General features: G+C 40.7%; 1 protein-coding gene across 1 annotated transcript; it reads right to left on the reverse strand.

The window, feature by feature from the left end:
- Nucleotides 1-4,773: 4,773 nt before the first annotated feature.
- Nucleotides 4,774-21,082, reverse strand: poc1bl (POC1 centriolar protein homolog B (Chlamydomonas), like). Its single transcript, XM_005932934.3, has 11 exons — nucleotides 20,923-21,082; nucleotides 17,645-18,097; nucleotides 15,646-15,815; nucleotides 14,172-14,361; nucleotides 13,841-14,026; nucleotides 12,310-12,427; nucleotides 9,025-9,201; nucleotides 7,491-7,622; nucleotides 6,462-6,572; nucleotides 5,124-5,276; nucleotides 4,774-5,041 (listed from the first exon to the last, which is right to left on the reverse strand). The coding sequence occupies exons 2-11, from the start codon at nucleotides 18,028-18,030 to the stop codon at nucleotides 4,910-4,912; spliced, it is 1,755 nt and encodes a 584-aa protein (XP_005932996.1). The 5' UTR covers nucleotides 18,031-18,097; nucleotides 20,923-21,082; the 3' UTR covers nucleotides 4,774-4,909.
- Nucleotides 21,083-22,948: the final 1,866 nt, after the last annotated feature.

Below are 22,948 nucleotides of genomic sequence, written 5' to 3' on the forward strand. Positions count from 1 at the left end.
TTCAAGTCAACTTTTAGTAGCAGAATTAGCAACTAGTTTCCGGTTATCAAATTAAAACTCCGTTCCCTTTCAAACTACCCCGGAATAACGCCACGTAAAATACTGCACAGATATTATTATTATTTATTTATTTATTTTTTTGTTCGAAGACTTCAAAAATTCGTAAAATGACTGCCAGGGGTACACTAGCTTGTATAAGTAAAATAAGTCACTTCCGCTTTCAATTTTTTTAATCATCAAAGATTGGTTCTGGTAATTTCTCAGTTTTCGAGTTTGTTGGGCACCACTGCTTTATATTATGTCACAAAGCGTTGCAATAGTTTGTAGGCTTTTAATTTGAAAGCCTGAAAAAATGAAGTTTATGATAAGCAGTCATTTTATTTCTATATCCAAGTGATCTTTTTATAGGTTCTCATTCATACGAGGCCCCTTGTCACTCAAATGAAACCGATATGAAAACTCTTGACACGAAAGATGAAATCTGACACAAAATGTATGTTTAAGCAAATTAAAATGCTAAATAATTAAGGCGATCTTTCGAGGCGAGAAGGTAATTTGAGTGGCGCACTGTTTGATCGAGTACCCATATTGTGAAAACCACAAAGAGACACGGGAAGGTAACAAGTCAGCCGGAGTGTTGTAATATACCACGGTAGACTGCCCTTGTCGTGTCTGTCAGAGACTCAACATTCATGTGAGTGCATGAATGAGGGCGTTCTCATTTAGGACGAGATGATGGATAACATTTTCCATGCAATAGATAGCCTACTGTAATAGGTGCAAATATTAAAACGGAAATTAAAACACTTATTAGTTGCACCTTTGGGGTTTGGGCTGACTTGAACAGAGGTTCCTGTAAAGTGACTGGGATTAGCTCTGACCTCACCATAACTGGTCCAACTTGACTGTATTGTTGATCACCCAGTAAGCTTAGGCTATATTTAATCAGTATATTTGTGTTTTACTAGGGAGGGGCAGGAGAGAAATCGGGGAAACTTGGGCCTTCACTATGTGCAGCAGTATATACATTTCTACTTTTTAAATTTTGCAGTGATGGTAAATGGCATCATTCTGAGATAGCACTTTCCAACTCTCCTTGACACTCGTAGCGTTTTATACAACTTCAACCAAGCACTTTTTTTGCTTTCTAACATTCCCACACATTCATACTCCAGTGAACACATCTGAGAACAAAATGTTGGGATTCAGTATCTCATTCAAGGATACTTAAGACCGGAGGAATCAAACTACCAACCTTTCCGAGCTACAGCCACCCCATGTGATATCATGGGAGGCATCTTTTTAGCATGGTGTGTTCCTATAGGACTGGTGTGGATCCGGGCTTCCTCTCCCCCCTAGGCTACTTTTAATGATCCCACATTTTAAAATATGAATTTACTGAATAAAGTTTGTCATTTCATCTGCACTTTTTGTGGTCACACCTTGTTTTCAGGTCTGTGACAGATCATTAATTATTACACTATTCATAAAATTATAGTTGGGTGTATCTTGGGAATGTATTAGTCATTAAAGCGTAGGAGTAACTGGGCTTGTTTTATTCAGTACATTAGAATACAATAGGAACAACCACATGAAAACAGACTGCATATTGTTCCAGTTACAGGGGTTTTATCATGCAAGATCTGTTCAGTTGAAACACACCCTTGTCAGCCTTTCACGACATCTTGTCATGAAAGCCAAGTGACACAAATGCCCGTGGACCTGTGGATGAAAAAACAACATAGGAACCATGACTGAGTTTTCTAATGACTAATGCATTTTTAAAAGAAAAGAAAACACAGCACCCAGCTGTCACTGAACTAAAAGTTGCCTATCTTTGTTGCATCCTATAGCTTTATTGTGTATATTGTGTTACCTTAAAAGAGTATTCTGTTATTTTGTTAGCTTTTTTATACCACATACTTAGAATAAGTGTACTTTGGAAAGGTTTTTTTCTTAAGTAAGAAGGTCCAAGGATATATTAGTGATACATCATCTTGAATATCCAAATTTATTACATCTATAATTATAAGATCTGTTGGGCCATTGTCATCATTCAGCCTCTAAACATCAAAAACCCTCCATACACCAATGCAGATGCTTACCAAAGATGTCCTCTGCATGCCTATGTAGATATCCAATTCAAAATAACTTATGATTACTGTTCGAACCATCCATTCTCTTCCGCTTATCCTTTTCAGGGTCACGGGGAGACTGGAACCTACTTCAGCTACCATAGGGCGAGAGGCAGGGTACACCCTGGACAGGGCGCCAGTCTGTCACAGGTTTCACACCCACTTTCACAAGTATAGCAATTTAGAATGACCAATTAATCTAACCCCACTAACTAATTAGTGATTAATGATTCTATGAATAATTGTAATTCCTGATCAGTTTTATATAATATTAAAACAAACGTGCTTTTCTTTCAAAAACAGGGACTTTTAAGTGATGCTGAACATTTCAGCTGTCGTGTTTCCTACCTCCTTTTTAAATTATTCTGCTCCCTCTGTCTCACCCAGCATTTTGCAACAGCACTCGGCAATTAGATAAAACATACATACAGTACCAATAGATTTTTTTTTTAGTGAAAATATAATGCAGTGGTTCTATGCTGTGGGGCAAAAAGTCCCTCCAGGAGGCAAACCTGGCTGAGTGAATAAGATTTTTATAGAAAAAAAATAGAACAACAAAGTTTGCCGATGGCATCTTGCTGGCCTTTCCTTTGATAAAATTCAACCTGGATCAGTTTCTATTAATAACTAATAGAAAATATTGGGTGTAGGCATCAACTTTTTCTCTATTCTGAATTAGGGCATGGTAGAAAATATCTGAAAACCACTAAAACAACCCAGGTAACCAATGAATATTGTATCACCCAAACTATGAAAGATGACATTCTCACATAATATTTCTAGATTTACTGAAACATGAGAACGGAGAGAGCAAACCACATATTGTTGCTTGTGTACATTTGTGAGCCCAGAGACAGGGAGGGGGGGGGGAGTGAAAAGTAAACTAGATATTAGCCAGAACATTTAATATCATTTTGGTTTTGTTTCCACAGTCGGCAATCAAGATCCTTCTCTGTCGCCTGCCATTAGCGGTCAGTACTGATTTGCTACCAGTAGGTGGTGCCAAATTATTATGAATGCTGCAGTCCGTGAGTGCAGGGGTGAGCTGTGTGGATTACAGGCAGCAGATTGCAGTAGCAGCTTTTCAGTCTTTGGTTGTTCAAATGTGAAATGCATGTTGTCGCTTATACCATGACAACAACAACAAAAATAAAAAGTACACATTCACACCTAGTGTAGCTGCAGCAGCTCACACTTTTCTCCTTTTGCTACACCTGGCATTTCATATAACGAAAAAACGTCTTCCTCATTCCTGACAGTTTAACTGTGCAATGCGCTGTTTGTGCAGGCGAGTAAAACAAAAGGCATGTGTGTTTGTGGTTAGTCTTTTATTCTTTCAATCATCCCAGCAGTCATTTTATTTAGAAAAATCCTTCCTGATCCGCAACAGTCCAACCTCTTCTTCATATCAAGTAATCAACTTCCCTTTTGCCTCATCAGTAGTTTTTACTGGTCCCTTTAACCAAGCATTATTTACAAAGCTAACACACAAAAGGAGTCATCTCACAATTTATCAACTAGTTTGAATATCACATATTCATAAATTCAAATTGCCATTGAGACCAAATGTAATTCAGTGGGAATGAATTGCAAAAAAAATGCTATTCACCAGTCATTTTACCAACAGTTTCACTGAATCTATTGGTCCTTTGATCCCAGTAGAAACACTAATGTGGTCTTGAGTGGAAAAAAAGAAGAAAAGAAAGCCTAACAGGAGTGTTTTTGATGTAGTTTCAAGTACAGCTTACACACAAGACTCTTAAGAGAACTGGCACAGAGCTGCTCCCTTTAAGGATTCTTGTGACTAAACAAAAAACAGGCTCTAGTGAGTGTTGTTTGTAGTTTTATAGAATTGAAAAAGCTCTAAATAAATACGCTGGCACTGGCACATTTCATTTCGGCACGCACGGGTTTGTGAGGGATGACAGGTTCTCAAAAGCAAAGTGACAGATGGGTTTAGAGGGTATTCTTAATTTAACACAACAGGGGAGAATAGATCACAACATCCGTGTCAACTTGATAAACCATCTGAGGCAAAATACACTTTAATAAATACTTCCAATCTCATTCAGAAGGTATTCTACCACGAAACTAGCTCCATAGACAAAAGCTAGAATTGAGAGGCAGTCTAGTATGACCACAGCTCCTTCCTCTCACATGATGGAGCACGTTAGGAAGCAGCGGGTTTGGGGCAAAATGCTGCCGACCTTATATTCCTAATCCATCGTTTTCCAGCAGCCTGTTTTTTCACAATTTTTTTTAAAAACAAATATGAGGACATAATAAAAATAATCAATATTAATTGCACTTTAAGGCATTATTCGATCATGTTTCCGATCAAGAAACTGGCTTTAATCTCTTTGAAGGCACTGCTTCGTGTGCTACACATCTCGCTGCTTTCAAGTTGTTGCAAAACCCCGAGACGGCAATGACACTTCAGGTGTGCTGTGTACTCCACTCTGGCTGTAGAGGCACTTGGATGAAAGCAACAACAACAAAAAAAGTCTTAAATTCAGCTGGTGTTCTTTAAAAAAAGACCTCACCTCTGTAGGTATTTACAAAGGTTTAAAAGCACTGGACTGGGTGAGTCATTGGCTTAAAGTGACTTTCTCCAACACCTCTTTCTTTTCTTTTTTTCCCCCCCATTTCCATTCAGTGCAGACTTGAAAAGTAACAGAAATGGGAGCAGCGGGGGTCATACCTCCGCTACAGTATTTGCACTGTGGTCACGGAAGGCCACTTAAGGTTCCCTGCTACTATCTAGCTTCCTCCCACTACCACTCAAACTTCCACTGCTGGGTTTTGTCCCCTGGGACGCAGCGCCTCATCTGGGCATCCGTGCGGCCCGTCGTTGTGCGGTAGGCTGTCACGCACATGTCTGAGTGTGGATGATAGATGGTCCTGTCCTGAAAGGTTGGAAATTGAAAGCGTGGAGTCAGTTTACAGGAAAATGTGAACCTGTGGCACACACATTCATGAATCCCTTACCTCTTTGAACTCCCAGATGAGACTGGGAGGTCTGACTTCCTCATCACGAGGGCAGTGCCTCATTCCGATGGACGTCTGTCCTTCCAGTACTTCGGCACACAGCTCTGTCACAGAGTTGAAACGGATCTCCTTTTGAGATGTGTATTCAAAGTACTGGAGAGAGAAAGAGACAGTTATTTGGCCATTTTTTCTCCATTTACAGTTAAAATGTATTTCTTTGACACAAGCTTGTATTCACACATTTCTCTGAAAAGAAGCAGAGACTAAGAGATTAAAACTTTTCCTTCTTCTTTCTTCAGCTACATCTGTCTTTTGTTTAGAAAGCCAATTAGTGCAGTTTGGTATTTTTTTTCTTACCCACTAGGATTACAGGATGTTTTACTCTGCTGTTGCGCCACGGCTATAAATGCACTATATGATGCGTCAGCAAGTGTGTCGAGGGATCTCATGAGCAAAGACGGGGCCTTGGCCCTTTCAATCAAGCAGACATGAGCACAAACCCGACTCTTCCCCTCTGGTGTCATTTCAACAACCTGGTCCAGTGGGACAAAAGATGCAATGCTCCCTGTGCTACCCGTTAAGCGGAGGGTCAGGTAATCAATCTTTATACTTCCCCATCCTTTTCTTCACATCTCATACATCTTTCAGTTGCACTGGGGCCCCGTTATGGTCGTTTCTAATAAAAGACTTACTCGGGGTCCACTGTCTCTGGCTTCAAACTTATTTATCCAGGCTGTGCCATTCATTCTGCCCATGAGGCTCATGTATCTTTTAAATGGAACGTGGTTCTTATGTGGGCCAGGGAAAGGGGCAGGAGGGAGGTGGTGAAGGGCCCTCAGGTTTTTGTTTCACCGAGAAGCCATTCAAACATTGATTTTCAGTCACACATGGCGCTTTTTGTGACTGAGGACACCTGATGCGGTGCATCAATGGGGTAATCAGAGATAACAGCCAGGTTGAAGATCCACAGAAAGAAGTTCTGCCTATTGTCTGACTCCAACATTAAATATACATCCTCGCAGATAAATAATCTGGTGCTTTCTAAACCAGCCGTTACTGGAATTGGGGGAAAAAAAAAAAAAAAAGCACCTGTGATTCATGTGCACCTTTTTTTCCAGCTATGTGTGGATGCAATACCACATTCAGTTTTCCATTCATTACATTCAAGTCATGTTGGACACACCAGCAGAGAGTAATTTTCTGGTGTGAATCAACTGTGGCAGCTTGTTTTAGGGGTTAGGAGAAAGTCTTGACATTTCACGATATATCTCCCACGGGGGCCACGAGAAGCTGTGGGATTGTGTCAAGAAAGAATAAACACTGAAATGCCTGACGTACCTGGTTGCCTCCTTGGCCGTGGCAGCCGAAAAGAGAAATCTGGGAACCTGTGGGACTGTGCTCTGGAGCGTTGTAGTCAAGGCACTCTGAATGTATTCCTGAGCTACGCACCTGGCAGGAAGAGAGCAGTAAATATTAATAACAAGTGAAATGCGGCACTGTATATCGATTCCTGTGAGGACTCTTATTTTCTTGGATTTATTCTTTGCTGGCAGGTTAGACTTTAAGGCCACGTAGGATGCAACAGCCCTGAAGATGGTGGATTCAGTCATCTGATTAAATCATTAAATGACGGTATATCACCAGGAAGCGAAAACAAATTGAACCTTTGCCATTTTGCTTATTTTCCACATCAGTACACATATATTAATCAATATGAAATAAAACTTACTTTCGCCCAGTTTCATAAGAAAATGTAAATTTTTCTTTGTCTGAGTAATGCCGTTCTTTCAGGTTTTGTCACCGTGTACCTGTAGTGTGGGTGTGCATGCAAATTTTAGACAGTTCTGACAGCAGAACATTTGAGACTTTGGACGATGCCCTCGCTGTAGCATTTGACTTCACAGCTGTCACTGGGAAATGTGTGTCGACGTGGACAGGTGGTGGATTTTTGGACATTATAACTAAAGAAGAAATCTTTGAGGGAATTTTCTTTTTCGCTTCAGAAAAAAACAGAGACATTGCTGTGGCTAAAATGTAATTGTTTTAAAATCCAACACTGAGCCAAGAGCAATTTTTCTGTAAAGCATTTTATAACAGGAGACTTCACCAGATGTCTGAATTAGAAAGGTCTTGAGCCCAGTCAAATGGATTTCAAAGCTTTCCCACTTTCAACGGAGTTTTCTCATATCACGTCTCACCCGAATACTTTTGTTTCACACTTGAATGATGAATGAAGACACAGCCGCATTGCTGTCTTTTATAAATCACAACAAGATCTGCCATCAGTCCAAAAACTAAATAATTAATCTTGCACTAACAGGATCAATAACAGAATTCAGACACAGCATCTGAAAAGGAGACACTTACAGCCCCGTGCCAGCCCTCCCTGTCCTCGGGTACATGTAGTTCAGGATAGATGTTCTTCAGATACCACTCAAAGCTGTTGCATTTCAGCTTCTCCCTCAAAAGTAGCCGTTCTGAAATATTCCCATATTTCTCCTGTGAAGCAACCACACAATGCATGAGTCACTGCTGTGGGTGAAAAAGCTGGTTAGATTTAGGAGAGTTTATTAAGAATGTACATTTATGGACAGTATCGCTTGATTTATACATTGCAGCTACATTTTAATCATTAGAGCATGCACACTTTTCTTTAAATATACACTGTATGGACAAAACTACTGGGTCACTAACACATTACACCTACAGGAACTACTGGAAACCATGCAATGAAGTTCCTTGTGCAGTTTTTCTGTAGATGTTAATGCCAGAGGGTGTTTGGAGCTCAGCAGAGCATTATTTTTTAAGCAAATTTGGAGCATTTTTAAGCTTTATTAGCCTTACAGTACATGTCTGCTCAACCTTGTGAGTTAAACCGATTCTCAGGGCCCATTACTTTTGTACATACAATTTACATAAGATTTTTGACAACACAATTGATGGGTGTTTTCATAAAGGACACGGTTAGACTTTTAAAGCAAATATTTACATCCTGGATTTGAGAGGTGAATCCGGCTCCTGTAACTCCAAAAATCGAGTTCAAATAAGAATCTCAGGAAGCCAACTAGCAGATTATTGCCAACAGTGCATGTTTTAAATAGCTGTGTTTGCTAAGGCGTGAAGTCTACCCTAGGAGTCTAGAGTTCCTTTGGCATGTTTGAGGATGGATTATAACAAGACCGCCTAACACACACACACACACACTAAACTAATTCAATCATAAGATTTCTGATCTATCGAGTACTTTTTCTTTGTGATCCTTACTGCATTGTGCTCCCAATCTCAAAATTAACAAGAAAAAATATTTAAAATAAATGAACAAAAAAACAACATAAAACAATAATTCCTTATAAAAAAATACATTTATAACAGCTATTCTTTCTTTAGAAAAGTGTAAAGAAAAGTTGGAATATCAACATGATTAAATGTATTCAATGAAAATTATATAACTCATTAATCAAACTAGTCACACGTCTATCGCTCTATAGCTGCATGACAAATTATGACAGCAACGTAATAGACTTGGAGCTGATGATCTTGGTCTGTGCTGTGTTCAATCTCCCCTGACCAGGTAATTTATTGTTTGATCAAAGATCCCTGACATTAATAATGCACTTTTTTCAGATAGTTGAAACTGAGATACATGAATCTTTGATGGTGCCCAATACTCAGAACCTGAGAGGCACAGCACTCACACCATACACACACATGTGAACAGCCTCAGTACCTCAATACACCTAACCCACTCAGTCAGATACTGATCTTATATCCACACCTACAGGGGGCAGTTAGACGAATCATCTAAATCTGACACCAAAAATAACTATTCAATTTACTGTCTACACATGGTGCTGGATAGTGTGACAACATATCAGTGCATGAAACACACAAAGTGTCTTACCTTTCTGGCTGGAGGGTTCCTGTTGTAGAAGTGCTTTTTGTAAGAGTCCATCCAGACCTCTGCAGCTCGGACAGTATTCTGGAGGAAGTTGGGCCGCGCGTAAGGGGCTTTTTTAGGGAACACATGTCCCACGTGCGAGCAGGGATGAATCTCCAGGCTGCCCCCACACTGCCACACCTAAGGGTGGCAGATATGCAAGTAAGTAAAGTAAAATGTATTTATATAGCACCTTTCTAGATAACAACTGTGTCACAACAACAATCAAGAAATAAAAAAAAAATACAAATATTAAAACAAACTCTTTAGTGGAGTCCACAGATCTCAAATGTTAATGTTACCTAATTTCAAGTGAACTTTCTTCAATATGTTAACGTGTTCACAACACGAGTAAAAAAACAAACACAATCACGTTTCCAGGATTGTGTTTGTCAGGAAAATTAAGGTCAAGTAGAAAGATGGCTGCTGAGCAGCCCAAGCACAAACAATGTGTAAACTGGGCTAAAAGTAAAGTGCGACGGAGCAAGTGTCCCTCTCACCTGATGCCTCTAATTGTTTTTATTTTGAAACGTATTTCTCTCTCTCATGCAAGTATCTTTATCTAGTACTTAAACCATAGATGGGTGTGAGATGTGTGCCCCACCAGTAACACATGTTCTCAGTATTCATGGGTTATCACACCTATCTTCGAACTCAGCCTTACACACATGTCAGGCAACTGCATGCTTTGCATGCTTGTGTTACTTTTGTCTTTTCCCTAATTTATGTCTTCTCTGCCCTTCATCGTCCTGCCTGCGACCTGGAAATTAATCTCAGTATGCCTTGTTGAAGGACGCCTCAATTCCTACAGGGAAGGAAGGAAGACAGACAAGAGAGGAGGGTTGCTGGAGGAGCTATAATCAAGAATGCACAAGTGTTTTCTTTGCTAGAGTATTGTTACCTTCAATGTATAAAAAAAACCCACGCTACTCAGGTAGAATATGTAAACAATAGTAGGAAGAGGACACTTTTAAACAACCAGTCTTTTTTTATTCATACATTTCTTTCAGCGGATGATCAAACAGTCTGCCCTTCACTTCTTATGTGTGATTAAAATGAGCCATATTGCAAATTTAATCAAAAGTAGCCGGTAACATAAAACATCATGAACACTGTTACACCTGCAGTCATAAAAATGCAGCAGCGGTTGGGCTATAACAAAACAATTTACGACCCAGCTTTGCCACATCTTGGATTAAACTGACATTGAGTTAAAATGAGGCTCCAAGGCAAGGATGTCTCATATTGTTAAAACACCTGTTGCCTCAGCTCCTTGATCCTCGTGTCCTTTCCTCCTCACATCTTTAGTGGGAAGGATTAAGATGCAAGGAAAAGGAGTCGAGAATGTAAAATTTGAGTAATGGCAAACGGAAATACCTGTCCACAGGCAGACATATAAAGATTTATCAAAGGTGCCTGTGAAGGTTGTTTCCACTGCTGAAGATTTTTCCAAAACAACATTTTGCAAAAACTCACAAAGTAAAAACATTACCAGCTTCACCTCACTGCTGGTAAACGATTATAGACCACATGGAGACCCTTCACATGTGGGACAGGGGAGGGTTGGGGGATTACTAACACTTGGGCCACCTATTTCCTGTACATTTGACCTAATGGACCTCAACCATCTTCAATCTCGGCCTTTTTTCTTTTTTAGACTGCATCATCCACAATGGATCTTTTTCCCAGCAGCCATTCTGACATGAAATCGTGGGCAAAGACAGCTGTTACTAATCGCCTTAATGAGGGCTCAGCACTGAAACAGATCAGAACCGTCATGACTGCAGTAGTAACACCTGTGTTTGACTACTACATTTTGTCCAATGGCTGCTGTGAAACAAGTCTATTGTGGTGTGTTTTGACAATAACACTGTGCACAGTTTTGTATCAAATATTACCAAAATGGTGATTCAGCTTCTTAACATTATTTTTAAGTCCTTATACGGTATTATAGGAACAGCTTGAGAGAGACAGGTCATGGGGAAAAAACAGAGGTGGTGGTAAGCCGCACAGTTGCTGCTGTTAGTTGGTGTAAGGTTGGTGCACTGGGCATGTGCTGTATCTGTAAGCTGTTGGTCGCCACATGATTCTGTTTAACTTTATGTGTATCGGTCCAACTTGTCTTGATGTTCCTTTTAAACAAAGATTACAAAACAAGATCTACTACAGGTATTATCTGAATGAAGAAACTGTGCTTTATCAATCTTACCACAAAGGTTCAACACATACTTTTGTGAGTCATACAGCTGCATTTATACTAGAACCTACAGAGACAATATCTTTTTACCTTACATTAATGGCTGGATCGTTCACCATTGATCGAACAAAAGATTAACATCCTTAAAGAAATGGTCTGGTATTGAGTTAGTGCTTTTCTACACAAGTCTTATTTACATTTACCCACACATTCACCTAAGTGCTTTTTTAATTCCCACACTCGCACTCCGCATTGGGGTTCAGTTTCTTACCTAAAGATAATTTGACATGCAGGTTGGAGGTGCCAGAGATCAAAATACTGACCTTGTGATTAGTAAATGACCCACTCTACCGCCTCCTACACAAGGCAAAGCCATTATCATAAGTCCATAGGCAAACAGCTAATGCAAGACAGTCCTTTCCATCTTAATTCAGAAAGCATTTTACGCCGCACCACTATTTTTCAACACTCCAAAAAAAAGAGACCTAGAAACCAATTCACTAAACATAAATTATGTATGGGAAAAGGTCCCGGTGAGAGGCATTTTTGTTTCCACATGCATAACATATCACTCAGCTGAACAGCCCATTCTTCTTCACAATGCAGACAAATACACACTATAAATCATACACACACAATTTACATTCCTAATCTTGCATGCTCCTGCTTAAAATCTGTGCCAGCTTGATTGACGCCAGCAAGTGAAAAGTGACACCAACATCACAACAAGGTATCAGCCAATATAAGGCTGCAGTTTCACATACCCTGACTGACTGTGATCTGACACTGACTCACGCCAACTACGCACCAGCGGGCACAGGATAAACATTTTCCAACTAAATTTAATGATCTTTCTCTCTGCTCTCTATCGCAGTAAAAAAAAGCTGAGTAAAGATATGGTTTGTCTGGATCTGGTAACAAAGCAACTCAGATTAGTGAGTCTTTCGCAAAATGTTTTAAAAGAACCACTCAGGTCTAATATCGATTAAGTGGCCCTGTGGGGGCTAAGCAGACACTTCACTGTGATTCTGAGTGATGGAAAATTAACTCACCCTGAAAGAGAGCTCCAGGTTTTCTCCTCCCCACACATCCATGCCCATGTCATACGTGCCCAGATACTCAAAGTAGGCCTTGCTAACAGCAAATAATCCCCCGGCCATAGTAGGAGACCTGTGAGAATACAAGAAAAACAGGATCATTTTTATCATGGCCATGTTCAATCCCGTTACACAGAAAAACTCAGCGATTCCCTCTGCGCAAGTAGTTGACGATAGTGGGGAGAAAAAAAAAAAACTTCCTTCAACAGGAAGAAATGTCTGGCTGAAACAGGCTTAAGGAGGGCAGCCATTTACCTTGAGCAGTTGGGGTGAAACAAAAATTACAGAAAGGGACAGAAAAAAAGATGACAGGGAGAAAAATTACACAAATTATGGAACAGAAGATACAACGTTACTGAACTGTAACAGTGTCATACAAGTGAACATCGGTATGTAACCTTTCACTCAATGAATCCAATCAGTTCCAACCAAATCCATGCATACTTGCAGAAACTGACATATGGATGGTTTAGGGTTTCCTAGCAAACTATAAGGTTCAAAACACCTTAAAAGTGGAGCTAGTGCCAGTCTCTGAATTAAATAGGGAGCTGGTTCCCCAGGAAAGAGGTTTATAGTCGAAGGCTCTAAGAACCACAAGTGAACCTGCCCTCTGGCAGCAGAGTGCTCTACTGGGATAAAACGGTACCACTGTCCTTAAGATATGGTGTGGTTTTGGTTCATTAAAGGCTTTATGTGTGAGGAATATACCAATGAGGAAGCCAATGACATTAAGATAATTTGGGAGATATATCATTTCTTATGCTTTATTCTGATTATCTGAAAGCTTATAAGAGAACTGCTGCGACATCTTGATATTAACAAGTGTAAATAGTCCAACTTAGAAGTTAAAAAAAGCTATAATTAAGTCCATAAGTTTCTGGATAATGACAGGACTTTTGTAATTTTTGTAATTGCAGACTTTTAACTTTTATTCAACTGTTTTAGCAACTGTTTAGGAAATTGCGCATGTAAGACAAACTGGAAACTGATGAATACAAACTAAACTGTCCTGGTGAGGCTAATTTAATATCAGTGTTTTTTTACCTGTATTAAAATGTTGTGTCAGTGGTGCCAAATGCAGCAAAGAGATGGGAGGACGAGAATATAGACAAGTTGATTAACTGAGGCTATGAGAAAATGATATGGTAGCAGGAAGCATAATGGATTTCCCAGTGTTTTAAAGATCAATCACACAGTGAGGATTTCTCCTGACTCAAAATGGGCATTTGGGGAATGACTATGAATACAAACACTACTGGTCTCATTAAAGTTAAAACAGTGTCTGTTACCTCACTTAACAGTGGTCTATCTAGTTTCATTTTACTCTGGCCATTCAGTGTTGCATGTTAATCTTGAGTAAATGAAATCCTCCTTTAAAAAAAACAGCCACGATGCTTTTTCTTTGGGGGATCTCTTCACTGACATGTGTCAAGCTGATAAAGTGATCTCTCATGACAGTAGGCCTTGGAAAGTACCATACTGTTACCTGATGGGGTCGATGCGAGACTTGCGCCTCTTGCGTTCCATTTCAGGGACAGAGTGCCACTGAAAGGTGAGTCTCCAGTCAAATCCTCCGATCATTGGCTCATCTGTTTGCATGTAAAACTCAAACGTGTTCCAGTCGATGGTGTCGATCACAGGGCACACGATGGTACTCGCATTCTCAGAAATCCTAAGAGACCATAACAGGCAGAAAGGAGGGTGGCAGGAAAAAATGAAAAGAAGGGGGGAAGAAAAGTTGATTCAATGTGAGTCTTAAAGCTTAAAAACAATTTCTTCCTTTTTCGGATAAGGTTGTTAAAAATGTATTTAGGCACCTTTCCAACAGAGGCTCAATCCAGCCAGGAACACACTCACAGTGGCAGTCAAGAAATGTCAGCACGTCACCGGTGGCATAGGTGGCGCCAATGAGACGTGCACGAACCAGCCCCTCCCTTTTGTTGGTGCGGATAAGACGCACACGTTGCAGATCACTGATGTAGTCGGCTAGCTGGGATTTCAGGTAGCCTATTTTTGTAATGCAAACACAAAGAAATCATGATATCTAATGATTTAGTATTAAAACAAGTGGACAGACACACAGGTACTTCTATATTTATGGATTATGAAGTGAAATGTTCATCAGCTCTTGACACAAAACAATCATCTTGTCACCAACTTATTACTCCTTCATTTGTGTTTTATTGGCTGCTCACCATGCGTCATTACCTACAGAACTGCATACTAGTCCCTGATGATTTGGGAAATACCAGCACTCTGTTTTATTGCACATTTATCATGTTTATTGAGGCAACGCTGGTATCAAAAATAGTAGTAGGTGATTCATGCAGTTTTAAACACACATCAACACTAAAACTTGATATGCTAGATCCGGTTTAGCCAGCTTTAAAGGGGAAAGCTGTCACTCCTCCAGCAGCCGGCTGTCTGGTGTAGGAGTGGCATGTCTAACATTCCAATTGGTCAGAGTGGCTGGAGGAAAGGAAATGATGTCACTGCAACTCAGTGCTCACTGAGGTCATCTTTATGGTGTAATGTCTCTGATCCGCACAGACTAGACTTGCTGTGACCAAATACTAATTCCATTAAGACAGACAGACATCAAGCACCTCCTATATCCAGTTTCTGAGGTGTAGTAGTATCATTCTTAGAGTCAGCACAAGTCAGCAGACGATCCATTTACTGATGAAAACTGCAAGATGTGACTGAAAGCACCCCAAAAGCCAGGGGGCAGATGCAGAGTGTAGACTGTTTTGCTACTGTTGTGCTGTTCCTGAGGTCCAAATGTTCCTGCTTAAGTTCCCGACTTGCTTATAAAGATGCTGGCTAAAGATTTATATTGCTTTGTTCTTAAAATGACAAAATAACAAAATTTACTGGAAAAAAACCACACAATCACAATTTTAAACACAACCTTTTTTTTATTTATTTAATTACCTGGCCAAGTTTTCAATTTCTTATCCTTCCTGAGCAGATTTATCTGCTCTGGGAATATTTTCAGGACAGGAAATGTGTCAGGACTTGTTTCAGAGGACTGTTTTTTTTCTAATTGCTCTATTCAAAGGCATTCACTATTCATCCCACTATAGACAGCATCTTTATTTCTATATATAGCAGGCTCCTTCTTGAATCGTCTTTTGTACTTTGTCACTGTGCCAAAATCAAAGCGGCACACAAATGAGGTTTGGTTCAACTGGTCTACTAAACTAGGCCGAGCTGTCAGTCATCTTTGTTGCACAGCTCGTATGACAACATTTTACTTGTACAGAGACAAAATTACACACGCTTACAAACCTCGGTCACTGAAGTCATCGACGAGGATGATCTCTTTCAAGAGGACGGCAGGCGTGGTTTCCAGCACGCTGTGAATGGTCCTCAGCAGGGTGGACCAGGCCTCGTTGTAGAAGGCTATGATCACAGAGGTGGTAGGTAAATGTCGGTAGTCAAACTTCTTACTTCGGCATCTGAGGCATGCAAGTGTGTTTGTGTGGGTGGAGGGAGAGACAGAGTTGACACAAGCTTTAGTTTACTGTATTTTCATGGAGACACAACAGCACTGTAAATGAACTCATACAGGCATGAAATTATTTTTCATATGGCCAGAGCAGGCTCAGCGACAAGTGTGGCAGGAGGAGGCTTCTGGTCCTAATCCAGATGGCACTCATTAAAACAATAAAGAGAAGCAGAAATATGGATGGGGGTAGGGAGCGTATTACACCAATGAGCAACATACCACAGCAGCGCTCTGGGAGAGATGACGGGGGGGGGGAAGAAAGAAAAAATTGGGACCAAATCAAAAGCTGGAAACTGGACAAAGAGAGAGCAAAATATGACACAGAAAGTCAGGAGAAACACGAAAAACAAAAAGGGTAAAATGTTTCTGTAAGCTCAAGACTGTGAAAGCACAAAATTGGCACAGATTTTTAGCAATTTTGTAGCCAGAGTTCCAATTTACAAATATGACATTGCTGGAAGTGAGTTGGACACAACAAATCAAATGAGCTACTTCGCCCTCCCCTCAGAAGCACTGTGTTTATAGTGCTGCAGTTTCATCTCAAGAGAGCCTAAAGCTAATCCGCTAAAAAAAAAAAAAAAAAAAAACACCTGCTGGAGGAAACGGGAAAATAGTAATGGACTAGGTGCAGAACTACAACAAACATATACACCACTTCAAAATGAATAAACCTGGGAGGACATGACCCATTTGCTTACAGATTTACAAGCCCTAAAGCCAAACAAAAAGACAAGCGCATCTGGAGCAGTCTGACAAGAAGAATGAGAATTTACTGTTCTCAGATCTTACTGAGTGTAATAACAGCCAGTCGTGGCCATAATTTAGTCCTACGGCATGTTATCTGACAAGCAGCGGAAGTATATCAGCTGACATAACAACAAAACAAGTGCATAAGTATATAATATGTTCATACAGAAAACACCCAGAGCACTGCTGCATCCTGTGTCACATCTGCACTCGTCAAATGTCCCTCTGCCACTGCTAGGCCCACGTCACCCATCGTTACAAAGAGTTACTTTCAGCCACTGAGACATTTTCCTCCACCCGGCGAGAGCATCTTTGTGTGTGTGTGTGTCGCAGTGGTGACAAGGGTTACTCCAGTTACACCTAGGTGACCCAGGAGACTCATTTTTCCAGCTCCAGTTTAAATAACATTTAGCTTCGGGTGTTCAAGGAGCATAAATAGAACAATTGTATTTAGCTGTGATTGCAAATTTGATGCTAGAAATAATCTATAATGCTTTACAAATATACTCCAGGGCATTTAAAATAAACACACGGCCTTTACACAATCGAATGACGGTTCTCGCCAAGTTGATGCTGATGCAACATCTGGGTTTCATTAGCATGAGAGGCAGTAAGCGAAGAGACAAAAGGCCAAAGGGCCGAAGGAGAAACTGCTAATAAAAGACATCACACGGTGTATTTGAGCTGCTGACAACAACCGAGGATGAAATGAATCAATTCAGCCAAAAAGCCTCTTACAACAACTTCACCAAGCCCTACACTGGATCACCCGAGCCTTCATGCTTGTCTCTAACTGTCAGTGAAAACGTGATTCCAGTAAAGAGTTCAACTTAATCTCTACTGAGTAATTTGTAACCGTTGTAGCACTGAAGATGCTCCAGGCAATATTCAAGGCCTCGTGTATTAGCAAGGAAAATAGAAAGCATTAAAAAAAACAAAAAAACAATTTAAGTGAGTTTTCTTTCGACTGGTTGTCAGATGCCGTCACTCAGTAAGTAACTAATGGATTATTCTTGTTTTTTCTGTACTCACTCTTTCATCCTGTGGTCCTGGATGTGCCGATGGAGGGAGATCTTGTCGCTGACATAAATATTGATGGCATAGTGCTCCACACTGTCCTGCTCCTGCTTCTTTTCTTCAGGGCTCAGGTTGAGGTGTGTGGTCCGGCCCCACTCCCCTGGTGCATTGTTGTCTGGTGGTGGTTTAATGTACAGAGGCCTAGCCAGCTGCTCATCATTCCCACTCTCCTCTGAGACCAGCTGTCGTTCCTTAAGATTTTGGTCTTTAACCTCATCCTCCACAGAGGAAGAGAAAGGGAAAGTGGAGCGCTCCAACAGCAGATAGCCAAGCCACAGCACCCACAGGAGGAAACCAGCCTTGGCCAGCAAGCCCAGCTTTCGAGAAACACGCCCCCTCATGACAGGAACCACCAAGGAAGGACAGTGACAGGCTGAGCTTCAGGGTGCCCTTACAGGACACAAGCCTCTGGAGGAAAGAAAGAAATAGACAAAAGTTTATAATCACACACATTTTATGTCACATTTTAAAGCAAACCACAAAAGGAGGCGGCTGAGAAACACCGCTGACAGGAGCAGACTATCGGAACTCATCTCAACAAAGCTCTCCCATTAGATAAGGCTTAATCAAGTAAGAACCCAAGTTCTTAATCTAAACACTTACATCCACGAAAGATCGTATCTGCCTCTAAATGCACAAGTGCCCTGAGGACATCGCTCCCATTGACCAGACCAGCGGTAATCAACGCCGACATCATAAATATGCTTGCATGCTCAGGGCCACATTAAGATGCTCATTAAATACAAATTGCAAAGATGGAAGAGGCTAAATTATGGCTCACACGGCAATGTGCTGAATAAATTAAGTCTGTGATGCACTCCAACGAGAGATATGTCAGCCTGATAAAATTAATTAAAACTGAGCTGTTTTATTCCCAGTGAATCGCACTGAGTCTTACCGGAAATGTTTCTCACATCTGTGCCTCATATACAGTCAGATTTTTTCCCCCTAAATCCAAAAGTTATATCAAGTCTTTTAAACTTTCACCTTTTATAATTTTCCTTCCTTTTCATTTTTGAATACCCTAAACATATATGACACATATTTGCAGCAAAGCAGAAAACACATATTTAAAGACAGTGGTCAAACAGCCAGGTTTAAGCATGCCTTTTGTTTAGATTTGGGTTTAATTCATTGTTAACTAGGAAACCTTTTAAAAGACTTGATTTTTTAAGAACCTGGTCTTTTGAAGGATTTCTCATTTTAAGACTTGTGTTCTCTTCCACTCGGCCAAATTCAAGGCTGATTGGAAGAAACATTAAAAAACATTTAAAAAAAACAATTGGAATAGGAATAAAAAATTTTATTTTTTGGCTTTTTTGAAAAACAGGATTTTCCCGGGTTTATCGGTACATAAAGACAGCAGTTTTGACATTTGCATTGGCTTAGCCTGCCAAAAGCTAGAAGAAGCCTGTGGTAAAAACAGACCACTTAGCTATGTTGACACTGATCTGGATGTAATCACATAATTGTGTTGCATTAATATTAGAGCAGGGTGCCATTTGCCGTAGTGCCAGCTAATGTCAGACAGGCTTAGTGGCAATAATGATTCACACACACACATACATACACAGTCCCACACACCACAGCAGGGCTTCTCCCTCCTCACAGAACAGGCTAATGATGGTTATTTCCAACTTTTACCAGAAGAAAAATGCAAATTATGAGAAAAGCTTGACTTAAAATGGCCTTTGAGGAAACACTTTAAAAGCAAATAGAAAAATCAAAGAGTGCACGCATCCGCAATGCAGAGTAAAAAAGAAACTCAATTGCCAATGGGAGTCCTTCAAGGCAGCAGCGCAGCCTTTTCACTCCAGTCTGGGCTGTGGCCAGAGAACTCTGGACTCCTGAGGTTTCAAAATGGAGACGCCTGCAAACAAAAACCCCTTTTATTAGCAGTCCATCACACCTTCCACTCTCTCTGAATCTGATAGCCTTACCCAGGGCAGCTGCTTGGATCAAGCAGGATGGGGGCAGAGGGCTAAGATGCAACGTTAATCCTGACCTGCTTTTTGGTCATGAAACAAAAACACACAAAAAGAAGGGAGACGAGGGATAACATTGGTTTCCTGGGGTGCATTTTCTGCTGCATGTCCCACCCAGAGAGCAGTGAAAGGATGGGTCAATAGCTGATAAAATAAGACTCTATGTTAGAGTCACTTAAAATTCTGATGTCATGAAGCCCCGACTTCTCTCCACGGTCAGCCTGGAATGAACACTATGTACTGCATACATTGCACGCTTCATTTCCTTGTCAACCAGTCCAGAAACGACAAATAGCTGTAAATGGTGTAATATCCAAGAGGCACTAGCTGAACAGGTTACACAAACAATGCTTGACAAAGCAAAGCAACTCTTCCCCACCAACCAACTGGCTCTATTTCATTTTAAGAAGACAGGGATCACTGACTCATCGGAGCAACACAAGCAGCTCTCAGCTGCACTCTGTGTATATGGTACTGACAGAAAGGAGCCTGGGTGGGATGAGTGATGATGGCAGGCTTAATTTAACTGTTGTCTCTGACACACAAACAAACCCAAACACACTTGAAACACACTTTAAAACAACGCTCCCCCTCCTCGCTTTATTAAAGCTGATAGGTGCTCCAAATGAAAGCAAAAGTAAATCTCGAGTAAACCCCTAACACTGCCATCTCTCTCCCTACGGCCTAGCTGATGATCAAACTTTTATCTTAATTTGTATTTATGAGGAAAGGGAGCTTTGAGGAAAAGAGAAATAGCAGTGGAGAGAGCGCCTGTCTCGAAAGCTGCAGTCGTAACACGCAAGTTCAGCAACAGGTCTCCGGATCTGTCAAACTAAATCAGTGTTTGGCTCCTAACTAGTCGTACAGTCAGCAGAGAGAGCAAAAGCCTCCGCTGACCCCCCTGGATGAAGGTCGCATTAAACACACGCATAGCACAGCAGCAGCAGCGCGCGCGCGTGTGTATGTGAATGTTTGTGTGGGAAGAATAACCTCAACTTTCTACAAAGCCTCCACTTGAATTAGCAGCTACTAGAGGCTAAATGACAACCTCTTCCTACTTTCAAAGAAAGTCCACATTAGTTGTGGTGCCAAAGTTTTTTAAGTTTAATTACTGCTAAACGAGTGAGGAGCGCAAATAGATTTTATCGACATCGTCAACAGACAAACTGTACTTTGAACTTGACGACACATTGTAGCTGGGAGAGCATTTCTGTGAAGAAAGACGAGGTTAGCTTGTGTTGAGTTTACCTTCGCAACAAGTTACATGTCTCGGAGTTACTTCGAGAGAGTTGAGGCCGTTGTCTGTCAGCCTGGCTGCGGTCTTCTCACACTCAAACCTCTGGCTTGCAGATGTCAGCATACCCACATCCTTTCCTCCACACTGGGTTTCTGACCTCTGTCAAGACAAACTGAAAAACTACAGCGGTTCCGCCGTGACCTTTCAAAATAAAAGTCCAACAATGACAGGAGTTTAACAATAAGTATACATAGGAATAAAACATTAAAAAAACATCTTTATATGTACAGAAGTATATGTTTATATATGGTATCATTAACCATTAATGTACGTTACATAAACGTCAATGTGAATTTTTTTCAATAACCTAAATTATTCAATGAATAACACACGTAATTGTTCGTTTAAGCTATACGGTACCCCATGGTTTGTACTTATGTGTGTTGTCTACAATAGATTTTTACGTCTTGACATTTCGTCATATTAACTTCCTCATACAAAATCGCGGGGGGGTGGGGTGGGGTTGTAGTTGGTACTTCCGGTGTTGTTAGCAACGTCTCCAGTTAAATTGACGAAGTACTTCATGCTAGCCTGTTAGCTATTCATTTGGCTCTGTCTACAACTGAAACCCCCACAGGTTTTTAATAACTTTAAACTTTGTATGTGACTGTCTTTGTATGTAACTTTGGAGTGATGACTATAAACTTTATATCCTGACTCTGTACAATGTGATCTGACGTGAGTTTGTCTAAACTTTAATTTGTGCAAAAACTCCGATACCTTTCGAGATAAACACTCGACCTGCACTTGAAAACAATGATCTGAAGCACTTCGTCATTTTACCATGACTTTATAAGAGCCCAAAGTGTTTGGCTCATGTGTCGCTGCTTTCTAAAAACAGTCATTTTACAAAACGATACACCCACTTAGAAACTCCTGCCACGTTTGTAGCACGTTTATGAGCTGATAACACCATCTGAATGAATGAACCTTCTATCCAGATGTAAAGAGTGTCACTGTTTGCATATCATGAGGACATAGCAGACATAATGCAAGAGAAAAAAATAACATGAGCTGGTGTTTTACCACAGCAGCAACTGCAACTTTTAATCTTCTTTAAAGAGTTAATTGAATTTAATAGCAGGCTTACAGGTTTGTAATTTTGATGCAACGAGAATTGCATGGAGATCAAAAACTCCAAAGCATGCAATAAAGTCTGTTCAGTGGATTGATGTCAGGATACATGAGGCAAAAAGACTGTAGGCATTGCTTTTTGGTTTGATCGTGATGCCATGTAGTGTCTGACCCCCCAAAAGAGCAAATGAGAAACCACTGTGATGTTCACAGGAATGCCGAAAGGATCTATGCGCCCCACTGTACAAAGGGACTGTGTAATCCACACAGACACATGCACCAACAGCCCTTCCCTCTGTGCTCTCGCTATTATGAGCTTGGTTTGTTTTCTCATAGTTCCTGGTTCCTGCTCAGGCTGGACCACACTTGCCTAGAGTGTGCAAAGCGCTAGTGCAGCCTGTTTTTTAGGCAGACACCTGCACGGCTTGGTAACTTGCCAATATCCTTTATTCCTCTTGCTCTTTACTTTTCCTTTCCGTCTCCCCATTTGAAACCAATTGACACCTCTCTCTGTGAGGGTGATGTGCCCTCATCCGGAACTGAAAAGGGTCCCATTTCCCTGATAGGGATCTCGGGCTTTCACAGCTACAAGGAGGGCTGTTGTACAGGTCTTTCCTCTATTCAAGCTGTCATTTAGTTCACATATGCAACGTGCCCCATTTCCTCTTCATTCTCAAGTTAGTGGCAAAAGTGATTTAATCAGTGTGGAATCTAGTCTTGTTATGTTTTTTTCAATGTGAGGGAGCTTCAGATTTTCATCAACCTACATTTAAATTTCCTTTAAGCTTATAGCTTAACCTAATTGTGTTATTTGTCATAGGTGCACTACACTGAAATTAAAGAAAGGAGACCCATTTCTTAAGAGATTTTATTAAAATCCGGAGCAATCCCTGTGTTTTTGGC

This window comes from Haplochromis burtoni, unplaced genomic scaffold (assembly GCF_018398535.1).
Source record: "Haplochromis burtoni strain Fernald_Lab_line unplaced genomic scaffold, NCSU_Asbu1 Contig_163, whole genome shotgun sequence".
Lineage (NCBI taxonomy): Eukaryota > Metazoa > Chordata > Actinopteri > Cichliformes > Cichlidae > Haplochromis > Haplochromis burtoni.

Coding starts and splice junctions, on each gene's coding strand:
- poc1bl (XM_005932934.3), bottom strand. CDS start 18,030: ATGAGGGGGCGTGTTTCTCGAAAGCTGGGCTTGCTGGCCAAGGCTGGT. Junction 12,428..13,840: donor TCTCGCATCGACCCCATCAG/GTAACAGTATGG, acceptor GTATTCTCACAG/GTCTCCTACTATGGCCGGGG. Junction 9,202..12,309: donor ACCTGGAGCTCTCTTTCAGG/GTGAGTTAATTT, acceptor TGCCACCCTTAG/GTGTGGCAGTGTGGGGGCAG.